Source organism: Centroberyx affinis, unplaced genomic scaffold (genome assembly GCF_046629955.1).
Source record: "Centroberyx affinis isolate AG114_WGS23_722 - 3 ecotype Tasmania unplaced genomic scaffold, CSIRO-AGI_Caff_v1 ptg001387l_1, whole genome shotgun sequence".
Taxonomy (NCBI): Eukaryota; Metazoa; Chordata; class Actinopteri; order Beryciformes; family Berycidae; genus Centroberyx; species Centroberyx affinis.
Window position 1 is genome coordinate 99,169 of NW_027279870.1, and position 12,928 is coordinate 112,096.

At 39.9% G+C, this 12,928-nt stretch overlaps 1 protein-coding gene across 5 annotated transcripts; it reads left to right on the forward strand.

Annotated features, from left to right (window-relative positions):
• The first annotated feature begins 299 nt into the window (after positions 1 to 299).
• On the forward strand, positions 300 to 12,526 carry LOC139649686 (low affinity immunoglobulin gamma Fc region receptor III-A-like). Of its 5 annotated transcripts, none has more exons than XM_071526161.1 (11): positions 300 to 335; positions 1,808 to 1,870; positions 2,517 to 2,774; positions 4,348 to 4,590; positions 5,036 to 5,146; positions 6,621 to 6,686; positions 7,963 to 8,028; positions 9,020 to 9,055; positions 9,907 to 10,007; positions 10,421 to 10,464; positions 12,161 to 12,526. In XM_071526161.1, the coding sequence occupies exons 1-9, from the start codon at positions 305 to 307 to the stop codon at positions 10,005 to 10,007; spliced, it is 975 nt and encodes a 324-aa protein (XP_071382262.1). In that variant the 5' UTR covers positions 300 to 304; the 3' UTR covers positions 10,421 to 10,464; positions 12,161 to 12,526. The 5 variants fall into 5 exon arrangements, with proteins under 5 accessions (XP_071382262.1, XP_071382263.1, XP_071382264.1 ...); XM_071526162.1 differs by having other exon boundaries at positions 9,910 to 10,007; XM_071526163.1 differs by lacking the exon at positions 7,963 to 8,028.
• Positions 12,527 to 12,928: the final 402 nt, after the last annotated feature.

Sequence of the window (12,928 nt, forward strand, 5' to 3'; positions counted from 1 at the left end):
AGACCTTGATATTAGTTTGCATCCTGAAAAACTGTAATTTTTTCCACTGAGGTTTAACTCAACCGTTGAGATTATTTCTGCCTACAGAGCAGCTCTGCTTCTCAGAAATGTTTGTAGAACTAAAACTTCACTCTGCAATATTTCAAGGTTAACCAAATAACGTAACACTTCAAACAGGTTTTCTTTTTTTATATATGAATCAAACCCCAATCGATATAAGCTCCACAGGAAGGGGAGGTTCTCACCGACATTAGATCTTCGCTGTTATTCAGTCTGATGCTCAGACAGTCAGCAGCAAGACAGCATGGAGGTTACAGCTCTCTGCCTCAGACTGTGTGAGTACTGAGTCTCTCTTTCTCGTCATTTCTCTGTTTTACAAATCAGAAAACAATGAAAAAGGAGGCCGCTTGAAGTTGAAAGGAATCAAAGCCATGTGATCAATCAAAACAAAGCTTATAAGCAGTACTGGTACTGAGTTTAAAATGTCTTTTTGTCTTTGTGTCATCACTGCACTACCACTGTGCCATCAGTGTTGACTACTTATATCATATTACCACTTACCTACTGTGTAATACCATATATCACTTATCATTTAGCATTTATATTATTCATAACACTCACGCTCCTGGTGTTGTATGTTATATTGTATTATAAATTGTATTGAAGTGTACATTGTGTAATGTATGGATTGTATTTATTGTGTATTGTAGTTCTTATATTTTGTACTGTATTGAGTAAAAACAGGACAATTACAGTTACTACATTTCAAGATATAACTTGTAAGCCTAATTCTGAGGAGAGTAGGCAACCGAAATATATGGTCAATCTGTCCTTTCATTGTCCCATACGAAAATACAATTTCACTCATATTTCAAGTACACTCAGCAATCACTGACTGACCAATATTATCACTAACAGTCAATATTAATGAGTACAAAAGTCAGAGGTCACAGCACCCACAATAAATCTAACATGTCTCAGTTTTCCTAGAATTAGTGTATCATGTATGAGAGAAGTAGCAGGTAAAGCAATGAGAGACAGTCTGAGGTTTTTTGTATCTGAGTATTATTGGGGTTTTTTTTTTAGCTAGCAGACATGTAGGCCTATCTAAAAGAGACTGTCCTCCCCCAAAAACGACCCCATACGTCGTTTGTACAAGCAGCTTATTACGACCTATAGTTAGCCTGCGTTTTAAAGTTAAGCGACCTCTAGCGGTCGTGTAAATAACGACAACGCGTCCACGTCACGTGACTGTCAAGTTTCTCTTTCAACATTGAAGTAGTACGGTGGTAAGGGCGTTGTGGTCCGGGGTGGCGGATGGCCGTGTACGTTTACCTTCAATGTCGGCCACCGGGGTTCGGTTCCTAGCGTTTCCAAAGGACATACAACCGTGAGGTATATTTTATTTTCTTTTTTTCAATTTAACCGTGACCAAACCATTTTCCTATAGCCTTACCCAAGTTGTATTATTTGCCTAAACTTTACCATAACCATAACCCTAACCTTAGCCAAACTTGTTTTAATTGCCTAAATTTAACCATTAACCAACCTGTGGGACGTAATTCAATTTGTGGCGGAGGAACGTTTTCAAATTCGTCAAGGTCGTGTTCATTTCACATATTTGTATGAGATCACGTTGGAAACGCTTGTTGCCGCCGGTAGGGGCGCTAATTTAGGAAACGCTCCTGTGGGTCGTAGCCTATTAGAGCGGGTAGGAACAAACAACGTATTTGGTCGTATGGTTTAGAGGACTTGTTGATCTAAAAGCATCTATATGTGATATTGCTCTCTTCCTTTGTCTCTCCAGTGGTGACTGTATTGATGCTGCTGGTTGCACATGTTCAGCATGGTTATTGTGCTCAGAAAGGTGGTAAGTAGCAAGTTAATTAATCAGTTGCCTACAGTACAGAAACAAAAATTATTTACATCATTGATGAACCTTTTTTAATTATAGATTACTTCTCTCCATGCCCAAATCAAAGCCAGGTTGATGTAAACCTTCTAAACCTCTATTCCTGTTTAACAAGCGCTATATACCTGAATATCTGGTGTGTGTATCTCCATTACGTAATAAAGATTCCTTCATTCATTCATATTTGCATTTAAACATAAGCCGTGTTTTAGATTTCGTGAAGAGTTTGGTTCTACAACATTACATATCCAGGATGAGAGGGGATACTACCAGGGTGCTTCCTTGCTAAAAGTTGCTGGTTTGTGTCAAGGAGGGTAAAAAGATACTTGAAAAAAAAAGAAGCCACTCTCTTCAAAAGTAAAAAAAAAACAACAACTTTAGAGTGCCTTGGCTTCCTTTTTCAATTACATATCCATTTATGAAAAAAACAACAAAATACTGAAGTTCATTATTCACTGTCTCTAAAATCTAGAGGCTCTAGTCTGTAAAAGTCTGTCTGTTCTGTCACCAAGACTTAAGTTACCTTTTATATCTGTTACAAGGTGATTTCTGTTACAAACGGATTTCTTAATTTAATGTCTCTCTCTCTGTTTCTCTCTCTCAGATCCTCGTATTGTTCCTGACAGACTGCAGCTCTTTGAATATGAGTCTGTCTCTTTTAAGTGTGAGGGGTCTGGTGGCTCGACTGGATGGAGAGTTATGAGGAAGATCAAGGAAAACATTACTACATGTATCACTGACTGGGGGCTATCAAATGCGACATCCTGCACCATTAAAGATGCCTACGCAACAGACAGTGGAAAATACTGGTGTGAGGCTGGAAAGGGAGAGAGAAGCAACTCTGTCAACATCGCTGTCACTGGTATGTTTATAGCACAATAGTGTTTTTGGAAGAGTTCAATCCCAAAAACACTATATAGCCAGTTTGAAACAAACAAGCATGTAATCTGTGAAGCATAATTTACATTCATTGGCGCTTAGAGAAGGCATATTTTGTCATTTCAGTCTGTGGCTTCAATCAGGAAACTGAACTCCTGGCATGATTAAAAAGGTTACTGTAGGCTAGATATTCATTTATAAGCACAGAGCTGACAAGAGATAACAAACAACTTAATTAGTGTTACAGTTTATGAGAAAAAACAGAGTGATTAACTTATTTGCACTAAGTAGCAGTGAACAAAACATTCCTCTCACATGGGTCTGCACTAGAGGTCTTCACGGGTCTACCCGGACCCTAGGATCTGAGACCCGACCCGGGACCCGTACGGGTTCGGGTCCACGTTTTATTATGGTCAATCGGAACCGGGTCGGGTCCCATTCTATTACCTTGGGTCCCGGGTCTGTTTATCATTATGTGTAATACCCGAGTGGATCCGAGAAGACCCGTGATCAGCGCCGATCACGTGACGAGACGAGAAACGCACGGAAGCGCTGTGTAACTTGCGTGATGATCAGGCTGACCTAGGATCAGATTACAAGAGCGAAACTAAGGTGAAAAAAACGTTGAGCAGTGCCAGCGAGTTGGAGCGGAGGAAAGGCGCAAGATGGATACCTTCTTCACTGAGGTGAAAAATAAGCTAAAAACTATTGTTTTAATTATCCATTTAACATGCAATTTAATTTCCTTGTCACTTAGCCTGTTGTAGCTACGTAGCCAAGTAGCTGCTGGATTCCATTATGGAGTATCACTGTCATCTACTGGACAAACTGTAGAACGGCACAACTTGGCAAGTCGGAAACTTGGCTGTTATTTTGATCTCCTTTTATTAGGCTACCATATGTTGTATCCGACATGATAAACGTTTTTAGCAGTAGAACAGCATTTTTAGTAGCAATTTTAATTACCGGGTTTGTCGGGTCCATAAAATAGACGGGTCTCAGGTCTCTCTCCTCTCGGACATGCACCGGGTCGGGTCTGTAATATCTCGGGTAAAAACGGGTCGGTACAGTATATATTTTTAAAAATGATCGGGTCCAATCGGATCTCGTAACGAATTTCCCGGGTCCATTAGGGTTTGGGTCCATCATTTTGGACCCGTGAAGACCTCTAGTCTGCACCCCCAGAAAATTGCACACCTGTAGTTGGTGCTGCTAATCTATTATGAATTTAAAGTTGCGGTTGCTATAGCGCCACCATCAGGAAGATTGGCCCCATATTATAATGCCTAATAATAAAATGTATCTTTTGTTTCATAACTAAAAGCCAGGTTAAAAAAAAATGTTTTCAGCCTTTGTTCAAAAAGAGTTAAAGCTGAAAGCTGAAAAAGGGAATTGAGAGCTCTACATTCTTATGCCTATATTCTTGTGCCTGTAATGTCACACCTCACTAGATTTTTTTTCCCACCCACATGATTGAGCACCAGGTTTCTGTTTTATATGTCTCTAAAATTTCTGTTTAAAATAAAATAAACTTTTATACAACACATGTCGTCCAGTTGGGTCTGTGATCCTGGAGAGTCCGGTCCGTCCTGTGATGAAGGGAGATGCTGTGACTCTGAACTGTACAACCAAGACTCCCTCCAACCTCCCAGCTGATTTCTATAAAGATGGCTTCCTCATCAGGAGCGACTCTACAGGAGAGATGACCATCCACAGTGTCTCCAAGTCTGATGAAGGACTCTACAAGTGTGACATCTCTGGTGTTGGAGAATCACCAGAGAGCTGGCTGGCTGTGAGAGGTGAGACAACAGTGTTTCCAAACAAAATTAAGACGATATTTTGTTTGATGCTAGGTAGAAATCATATGATGTTGATGATGACTTTACATAAGATATAAATAGAAGTAAACTTGTATTGTAACTTATTTTAATCCCCTTGCTGGTCCTTCATTGTAACTGAGGTGCCTGATGTGAAGATATAGTCACTTGTTCCAAGCAAAATCTATAAACAAGTGAAACTGCAAAGGAAAGAGTGAAATTATTTCAGTGACCCAATTTTTTCCATACTTCTTTTAAGAAAAACATTTTTAGACTCAATACAAATTGAAATGTTTTTTTTTTATGTTATTTTATTTATTTTCTATCTTTATTTATTGCTATGTTAATATAAAAAAATAGTTGCATATTGCCGTATCAGGACACCACCTCAAAGTATTAGAGCATGCACTTTCTATCATCTTTGCAGCACTTCACAAAGAGTCTCATCCTTCCTCCCCTCAATCTCCATGGTTTGTTGCCACTGTTTTATTGGTGGCTCTGCTGATGGTGGGACTACTTTACCGTTGGAAACACAGAGGTACAGAAAAATAACGACCTACTAATATACTATATAAGTTAACTGCCAAAATAAAGGCAACACTTGAGTAAATGAGGGATACCAAGTATTTTGAAAGCAGGTTGGGCCCATAAAATAATAAATCAGTTAACGTCCCATCATGCTTCGGGTGTGTCTGAATACAAGTGAATAGAGTTCAGACACTTGTAGAATTGATGTCAAGCAGAGTTGAAGCTGTTCTGGTGGAACAACACCCTGTTAACACACTTTATGTTAGTGTTTACTTTATTTTGGCAGGTACCTCTAGCTCCCTTCCCTCCTCTCCCCTCCATCCTGTGTTGCTATCCAGTGTCTTTATCTATATCATGGGTGGGGTGGGTTGCTTACTCTTCTAGAGGAGGGAGATCAGAAGAAAAGCGGTAATCCTTGCTTTTTTGTTTTGTTTTGTGTTTTTATTCTGGCTCTATCTTTGGTGCTAAGTGCTCATTGCTGTGGTGTTGTTAGATGCGTATGCGCATGGATCCAGAGAGTAACTCTTTCACATACATATTCATTCATTCATTCACTCAATCACTCACTCACGGTTAGCCTATCTGCCCCTAGTGGTCATAAGCAGTCATGGCAGTACAGATGACACTGAACCAGGATAATTCACTCGCCTCTTCTCTGTTTGCTGGACTGTGTAGGGGGCTTCACATCTATGACATCCATCCATGTTCTATTTTGTCTCCGTCTTTGTTGCTAAGCGTTCATTGCCGTGGTGTTTCTGCACTGCACTTCCCAGAGATTACCTGTCAATCAAACAGTGTGGGCGGTTCTGTGATGTCCTTGGATTTTCTGTTGATGCAGTTCGAGTTTCTCTTTTCTTTGTGCGTTCAGCCATGGTGGTTATCGCAGCTCATGTTAACTATTCAGTCCTTCTTCTGTTTATTCCAAACAAACTGGAAACATAAAATGCATCACTTCCTGTGCAGCAGAGGATTTTTCCCAAAGACCTACCAGACATGGGGGTGAAAATGCTTTTGCGGCCGTTAAACAATTGCAAAATCAGAGACAAAAACAAAAACCTGTGATTCACAAACTACCCGCAGAAGGTGGAAGGTGCACTTAATTGCGCTACCAAGGAAATAGCGACAGTACCCCGTCACTGTTCATGCACATGCATTTCAGCGCAAAACAACCCCTTTCTAGGCAAATGAGGCTCATTACAGGATGTGTCCAGTTCACAATGATGATTCCTAATTGCCACTCGCAATTAAGATGAAAGCTGGCAGCAGTGACAGAAGTTTAAAAGGGATGCGATGCTGACACTTTCCAGCCACTATGTGATTGTAGCCAGGCAAAGGCATCGGCAACATCCTAGGCACGCTGTTTCGAAGAATATCGTTGTTTCAGTTAACTGAGCCCGAAATTGTTTGCCGTTTATTACTGACTTCTTGTCTTCTCTTCCTGTTTTTCTATTGGAACTCAAACCTTTTCCAATTGTGCGCTTTAGTGGTGGCCTGTTTATCCTCGGAGATGCCAACGCCAGGATCAGCGCCAGGCGAGGGGGATCAAACAGGTGAGGAATGCAGAACATGCATTGGTGTATTGATATATGGATGTTAATACCTATTTGCTGAAATTCTTATTTCTTTCTTTTAGGGATGTACCCGAATCCGAATAGGCTACGTTATTCGGGAAAGCACAAATAATGCGATGGAAACAGATATTTCTTCTACCTGAAGTTGCTCGTTATTATTCGGGAAAAAAAAGCCATGATTGACATGTCTGTGTGTCAGCCATTATGTTTCTTCAAATCAATTCATATCTTTGTGGATGGCCACAAGATAAAAAATGCCCATTCTGTTAGCAACATAGGACTTTGATTTCACTAACTAGTCATTTCATTTACTACACATTAGAGGTCTGCAACCCGACCCAAACCTGAAGGGACCCGAGACTGTATGTCAGGTATTGGCCGAGTTGGGCTTGGTCTAATTTTGGCTCGGGTCGGGTCGGACTCGGTTGTTTTTTTTTTCATGCGTGGAAAAATGCACAATGTTTTATGCTCCTCGCTTTTTCCTGAAGCTCTGTGTTACACAGGCTGGGCAGACACAGCCCCCCTCCCTCTGCTGAGTGCTCTCTCTCTCTCTCTCTCTCTCTCTCTCTCTCTCTCTCTCTCTCTCTCTCTCTCTCTCTCTCTCTCTCTCTCTCTCTCTCTCTCTCCCTGTCACTGGTGCTGAAAGATGCACAGCGGCTACAGTAAGCCTAGGGGGAAAAAAATAAATAAAACAGGCAAAAACGTTCATGTATTACTGTTGTAAAGTAATAATTCATGTTTCCCTAGCGAACTGCAGTAACGTTAACACATCAAGAAACGCGAACGCAGCATCATTGGAATTTAAGATTATTCCCTTCAACTGAAGGATATTTTTCTATATATGTTTACTGTAAATAGTTTCTATTTCCAATGCAAAACAGAATCTTTGATTTACAAAACATTTTTTTCAGTTTCTGATTGTTCAATGTCCCCCAGTTAAAAATAAAAAAAGAGAGATAAAAAGTACAGTATGAGGATGTGGAAATATATTTCATAATTAATTATATGGCAATATTAAAACAATTTGATGCTTTGAAGGCAAAAAAAATTGCATTGCCAATGAATATTAGGTTAGAAAATACAACATTTGCCCGATTTAACGTGACTTCCGGTATAAACCACGGCCACGTCCGGTCTTCTATCTGAATACAGATACAGAGACAGATAATTTTGTTGGTTGAACAGATACAGATAATGACGTCTCTGTACACCTCTATTTCCTACCAAGTTTTTTTTTTTTTTTTTGTCTCTGGAGGAGCCAGTGTAGCTAATCCACCCATGATGACGCATGCTGTCGTCACAAAACACAGGAAGGAGAAAGGTACTTTACTTTGTTATTTTCACTTTACTTTGACTTGACTTGTGTTCACTTTGTGTGAAGCGTAAGGCCACAGCAAGTTTGAGATACAACAATATTTATGTTAGTTACTAGAGAACTTTAGTAGCACATGTGGTCTTCATTCTGAGAAACAAAATGCTATTAGGAAGAACAGAACAGCTCGAAAAGGAAAAATAAATCACTTGCTGTCAGAGTTCACCACCCTGACATTTACACATTGCAGCAGTGGTTGTGAGTAGACATCGCTTTTGTGTCACAAGCAGAAAAGGTTGAGAACCACTGAGCTATTGAACTGACATTTGTGAAGTCATTTCAAAAGTTTGTTTAGCTGGCGGACTGAGTTTTGTTTCAGACGCTTAAGACGCTGGTTATAATTTGAGCTTCTCTGACAGAAACCACACGAGAAAACCACAGAGAGAAAAAGGTAGAAGGGCCCCTGTCTAGACTCTGTGGCAATGAGGAAGACTTTATATAGTTTGCCTCATACACTACAACAGGTAATATAGGTTGATAGAGTAACTTAGAAGCATTATGTCTTGAGGTATCCATATGAATTCGAAACAAAATGGTGGAAATGAGTTACGACACATGTAATATCTGTCTCACACATTCACTTCCCCTACTGTCTCTCACTCAGTCACTCCCCAGTTTCTGCTGAGGATTAAGTATCATACACACATTGTGATGTTGAATAGGTGCTGATGCAACAACCTACTCCAACGCTGAAAACCTGTGTGAATACAGTGCCAAAATGGAAGTTGGCGTCTGTAGTAGTCTATGGCTGCTACCTGCATCGTTTTGTGAAATCGGGACATAAATATCATATCAGTTCAAAACTCTTTCTAAATTTCTAAATTCTAAAATATGTTGTTTTTTTTTTATCTTGCCATAAAATCACATTGTTAAGTTTTACAGTACGCTCCTTTGCTCTATCTATCTTCATTGATTCACACTTTCCCCCTCTCTCTGTCAGGTGAGGATGCCCCTGTTTACTACGCCTTGAGTCTGGGTGAGACTCCCCAAGCTTTTATTACATTAATTACAGTATTTATTCCCATATTAATTAGTTATTACAAAGGTAACAGCTGTTCTCCAGGTGTTGATAAGAACTATGAACAATGCTGCAGCTGGACCAATAGTCAAGCTGTGACAAAACACCTTGACCATGTCTAGGGATCGGTTCACACCAAACATGTTTGGAGTGGTTTATTTGAACTCTGGAAATGTGAGTTGGTACGGTTTTGTAGGAGTGAGAACCAACTACAGCTACCGACGACTCCAAAACACAAGGTTTTATGGGTATAAGGAGGAGGATTTTGGATCTAATAGCCAGTTCTTCAAGCTTGGAAAGCCTAGCATAGCAACATGAAGTCTGGACTGATGCTCATATTCAGCTATTTCTGAACACCAGAGAAGAAGAGTCCATCAGACTTAGTTAAATTTACAGGGACTGAGTTTGGTTTGATCCACGCTCTGTCCAATAAACAAGCTACTTGTGAGTCACGTGACTTTTGTTTACAAGCTCTGGTTCACCTGTAATTGAGCAGTGTGAACCTAAAGGAACCAAATACAAAGATGCAACAAAGTCAACTTTTCCACTATGGCTTGGACCAAAGAAAACAAACTATACTGTAGGTGTGATCAAACCCAAACTTGATTGTGACGATGGCAGAGCATCTTCTAGTGACAGACATGGCTCTCTTTCCAGTTCAGTCTGATTGTGTTCTATAGCTCAAGACACACTGCCAAATATGTCCACCTTAAACAAAGTATTTATTATCATATTCAGTCTTAATGTCTTATTCTTTAAGGCAAATGAAACATGCCCACAGGCTGAGATAATTCTACTTGTTTCCAAAGCAGAACCAGGAGTGTCCAGCGCCTCCGCGAGGCCGATTCCCTCAGCAAGAACTGATCCATTTTTAACAGACCAGGACTGTTTCTATTCTACTATCCACTAGGTGAGACTGAGGGTGATACTGACCTTGAACAGAGATGATTCTATCCTCAAAAAATAACTATTTTATGAGCAATTACTCAAATTTGTACCCGTACTGAGCTTCACTTTCTTGCTATCAATCATCACTTGAAGTGTCAAGTTTTTTTTTTGTTTGTTTTTTTCAAATTAAAATAAGGCAGTTTTTTTTTATAAGGTTACTTGATTCAAGAAAATTCTTAAAGCAAGTTGAGTTTTATTGAAAAACTGAAATGATCTCACCCCACTAATTTTTATGACTTGTTTGATAGATAGATAGATGAAATGAGGCCAAATAAAGGTTTAAGTAACTTGTCAGCATGAATATTTTTGCAGTGTATGCTATTTTTTTCACCATCCTGACAACTGTTGTCTCTGTATATCCTGTGTGTGTTACAGGTCACTGAAGAGACGCCTGACTGAAGGAGGGAGGAGGGACTTTGTTTAAAGTGGATACAGACAACTTTTCAACTTTCCCCCCGTTGTCCCCCTCTAGCGTTTCCAAGTGGTATTGTTGTTTGCACTGCTGTTGCAAAGACAACCGGATCTCTTTCTGTTAGAGCCTAGATCTGTGCAATAGAACAAACCATCTGTCTGCTTATCAACTCCTTGATCATAACACAATATAGTAACTTTCACCACTGCTCATTTTAGAAAGGCCACTGCAAGAAAACGTGTTCTTTGTTTAGATTATGAAACGGACAATGGATTATTTGTTTGTTTCTGGCTGCTAGCGTTAGCATTAGCTAGCGTTAGCAACATGGCTAATGTTGCTAACACTAGCTACGATAGCTAACGCTAGCAGCCAGAAACAAACATAGTTAGATGTTTGTTTCTTTTGTTTTAGAAACAAACATAGATGTATGTTTCTGGCTGGTCCTGGCTTCCTTGTAGCTCCTGGTTTGTTTTCTGGCTGCTAGCCACTAGGGCTGGACCCGAATATTCGACTATTCGGATATTCGTTCGTTGGGTAGGTATTCGGTTTTCAATTTTGGGATTTGGATATTCGTTTTTTTAAATTTAATTTTATATGTAATCCGTAAACCGGTTGCCATTGACGCTACGAAGCAGTTTCTTTTTTTTTTTTACTTTCATTCAAATGTCAGTCACATTTGCTGATCGCCATGGTGGCACAGAGAAAAAAGTACGACTGAAATTCAAGCGATCAGTTTCAAATTTGTTGAACAAAACTCAGGAGAAGCAGCAGCAAGACATTTCTCCATTGATCTTTTTTTTTTTTTTTTAATCTTTTTTCTAAGGTAGGCTACCGGTATTTTGATACGGGGCTCTCTCTCTCTCTCTGCGCTTTAGAACGTAACCGCTGTGAAACAATCAGAAAATAACGTTTTAATTCTCTGATTCAACGGCTTTCTCGCTATTACCGCTCCCTCTCTTCACTTTCTAGCTCGCTCAACCATCTCTCTCTCTTTCTCGCTCTCTAGCTCGCTCGACCATCTCTCTCTCTTTCTCGGCCGCTCTAGCTCGCTCGACCATCTCTCTCTCTCTCTCTAGCTCGCTCGACCATCTCTCTCTCTCTCTTAATTGAAGTTATATGTATGTTAAGTATGTTTTCAGCGCTGTGTTTTTGTGAGGAGGAACTGTGACTATGTGTGAACTTTGTCGGGTGAACTGTTACCAGTGTATGGAAAGCCAAGCAGTTTAGCCACACGGTGTTAGCAACATGGCTAACGCTACAGCTAGCAGCCAGAAACGTTAGCAACATGGCTAACGCTACCACCAGCAGCCTGCTACTGTCCAAAGCAAGAAACAATCCCAATTTGAACTAGAAACCCCAATCTAGACAGCTGCTATGACAGAGGGTAGTGTTTCCACTGTCACTGCGGTTGTTCCACCGTCCGCCATTTCCGCTACTGGGGATAGCTACCTTTTTTTTTTTTTTTTTTTTTTTACTGGGGATAGCTACCGGACCTCTGTTGGTTGCGCAATGGATGACGCACTTCCTTTGTGCCGTAAGTCGAGCCTTCTTGTCCCAGGAGAACCTTCTTGGATCGTGCCCGGTGGCAGACAGAATTGCATAGTGAAAGCGAGGCTTATAGGGAACAAATCTAAACGCCGATGGTGTCATTATTCTATAGCCGTTATCCTGTGCAAGTTAAAGCAAAAAGTTGTCTATAAGTCTTTAAAGTTATGCTATGCGATGTGTGTGAGGGTGGAAACAAATCACTCAGTTTTATTACAGTAATTGAGTAGCTTTTATGTGAACTTATGCCTTTTTTATTTTTTTGAAATCATTAATTTTACCTTTTACTTTGTATGTTTTGACTAAAATATTTTATGTTTCTACATTTTAAATCTAATCAAGATTTTGTACAGAGTACAAAAACAGAAACTGGCCAGTCCTAAATTACATACATCAAAACTGCAGAAAATGTGTGAAGGTAATGCTAAGTTAAATGAATATTAAATAACATCAATAACATGAAATGCTCATGATCATTTATCGATGATAACATCTTCATCAACACCAACCCTCTAGCTAGAATATTTTTGGTTCGAGCCTGGTTGTTGTCGAGCTAGTTCACTAGCCTTGCTAGCTGTTGCTGTTGTTGTTGTTACACCAGTAATTTTACTCCTACAGAAGAAAAAATCCACTCTATTTCCTGTGGATTACTGGCCAATCGTAGACAACATCACGTCACGTCACGTCCAGATACTTCCAACAGCTACAATGGAATTTGATAGCAGAAAATATTTCAGCGGTCTAAAACTCTCTGGCTCTCACTGGCAATCAGAATTGAATGCAGCCATAAGAGATGATGTGTTTTGAGTAAGGCGTAGCTGCGATCATAGACACAACCTATTATACCTATTATTCTCTAGTCGGCTAGCTAGCTTTATTTCTATACACATATAGTCACATGTTCACACCTGTTCTCTGGGTTTGGC